Below are 2135 nucleotides of genomic sequence, written 5' to 3' on the forward strand. Positions count from 1 at the left end.
GGTGACTCTAAGGAGGAGGATAGCGCAGCTTTGTCCACTGGGGGCAGAGCTGGGGGTCCCGTCCTCATGGGAGCCTTGGGCGTAACCCCCATCTCCACTCTCCATTGACTCCTGGCTCACGGTCTTGGTTTCAGATGATGTCTGTGCTCAGGGTGAGGGGCAACAAAGGTATTCTGCATCTCTGCAGGCTCAGCACTCTGTTCCTCACGTCCAGACATCACTCTAATTTCTTAATTCTGTATTGGCCCGTTGTCTTTTCAGTAAGTTTGACACTTCCCGTGGCATGCTGGTCCCGAAGTTATTTTGCATCTTCTGATGCCCGCCTCCCACATCTCGTCCCCTCCCCTCACTGTCCGGGGAGAAGAACCATTAACTTAGCCCTAGCCAGGGCCTTTACTGATACAAAAGGAGCCATTGACTACAACAACTTGTGATTATAATAACAAACAGGTAGAACTGTAGCAACAGTTCTACAACTGTTGCCACAGTTCTAGCAACTGTTCTACAACTGTAGCAACTCAACAACTGGCATGACTGGTTTGCAACTCTTTTTTTTTTTTTTTTTCCAAAAAAAATTGGCAGATTTTTTTATTTATAACATGAGGTATAATCAAACATCTGATATTTTGAAACAGTCTGCATGGGAGAGTTTGGCCAGGATCACAACAATAATCAACATGCTCACCAAGATTTTAACACTCATTGAGTCAAGCCTGAGCCCACTGTTACTCAACAGTGAAACTGGAAGGAGATTTATCCTTTCAGGAGAGATCCACAAAAAACCTCTCAAAGTGACTACACAACACATTTTCTGAGCACTCACAGACATCTCTCCATGAAAGGGCAATATTTATCTACATTGAACAGTCGATAAAACAGACCCACTGTTGCTTGCAAGAGAGTCTTTATTGGCACCAACCCAAAAGAGGTTACAGACAATGGAACAGGCCAAGATACCACAAGGGCTTTGTAAAGCAAATCACAAAGGAAGGGACACAGGCAGAGGCAGAGATCAGAGATTTCCTGCTGGGACTGCAACTTCCCTCAGGGTCACAGGCTCTGCAGCCTAACAGTCACGGCCAGGGCGCAGGGGGCGCAGGAAGGAAAGCTTGTCATTGAAGTCGATTGCCTTGTAATTGGGAACGTCCTCATGGGCTCGGGCAAGGTGCTGAGGCCCACTTCCATCACTGTGCTCACACAGCAGCCAGACACCTCGCTGGACTTTGTGGGAAGACACGACGTCATCATCTTCTCCCCCTGCCAGGTTGGTTGCTTCTCTTACTATTCTGCTCCTCCCTTTATATTCAACGTGTTCATAGAGAGTGATCTGGGGATTATGCAGATCTTCCCTGATCACCTGCAGAGAGCTGATCTTGTCATTCATCTCTTTACCAACAGAGCTATATTCTCCCTCCTCAAACACCAGAAACCGACCCTTGTACTCAACATGCTCATAAGCCACCCAAGGCTGGCCAATTACTTTCACTGAGGAGACAATATCATTCCAATCACAGCTGTTAGGTTGGGAGTGTCAGTGGTGAATTCTTTGGACATGCCCTGGAAGTTGACATGCTCATAAATGATGATTTTGCCCATCTCTGCAGGACTTCTGGAGTTTGGATTCCTCCCTATAGGAGCGGGATGACAGCCTGCACAAAAGGAAGACAGAAAACAAGCAATGCTTATAAAAAAACTTTACATACCAGATACAAAATTATGGAAAATGTGGAGTGAGATAAAAGAAAGAAGGGAAAGCAACACACTTTGAACAAAGAATAAACATAGTGGCAGCTGGAAAGGAGTGAGTGCATGATATAGAAATGTTCACTTTGAAGAGAATGTAAAATGAGTTACGTACCCATAACTACACAGCTTTAATTAGATATGTGTGTTGGTTTGCATATATCCCCCAGAGTAAGTCATAGAATACTTTTTGACAGTCACCCTCCACAACTGTGTATCACTGGCCCCTCCAGCCTCTCCCTTGGTGAGGTTTGTCTCTCCTGCAGCAGCCATCCATCTCCTCATGCCCTGAGAGATGCCTTCAGTCTCTGCACACACACACACAGCAGACCCTCACGGCTGTGCTGCAGCTCTCAGCCCAGCACTAAAGCCTCCTGCCCTTGGCCTGCATT

General features: G+C 46.4%; 1 protein-coding gene across 1 annotated transcript; it reads right to left on the reverse strand.

The window, feature by feature from the left end:
- Positions 1-1066: 1066 nt before the first annotated feature.
- Positions 1067-1596, reverse strand: LOC129047168 (epidermal differentiation-specific protein-like). Its single transcript, XM_054518598.1, is given in 2 exon segments — positions 1067-1512; positions 1515-1596. Coding segments are annotated over 2 exon segments (528 nt in total).
- Positions 1597-2135: the final 539 nt, after the last annotated feature.

This window comes from Molothrus ater, chromosome 2 (assembly GCF_012460135.2).
Source record: "Molothrus ater isolate BHLD 08-10-18 breed brown headed cowbird chromosome 2, BPBGC_Mater_1.1, whole genome shotgun sequence".
NCBI lineage: Eukaryota > Metazoa > Chordata > Aves > Passeriformes > Icteridae > Molothrus > Molothrus ater.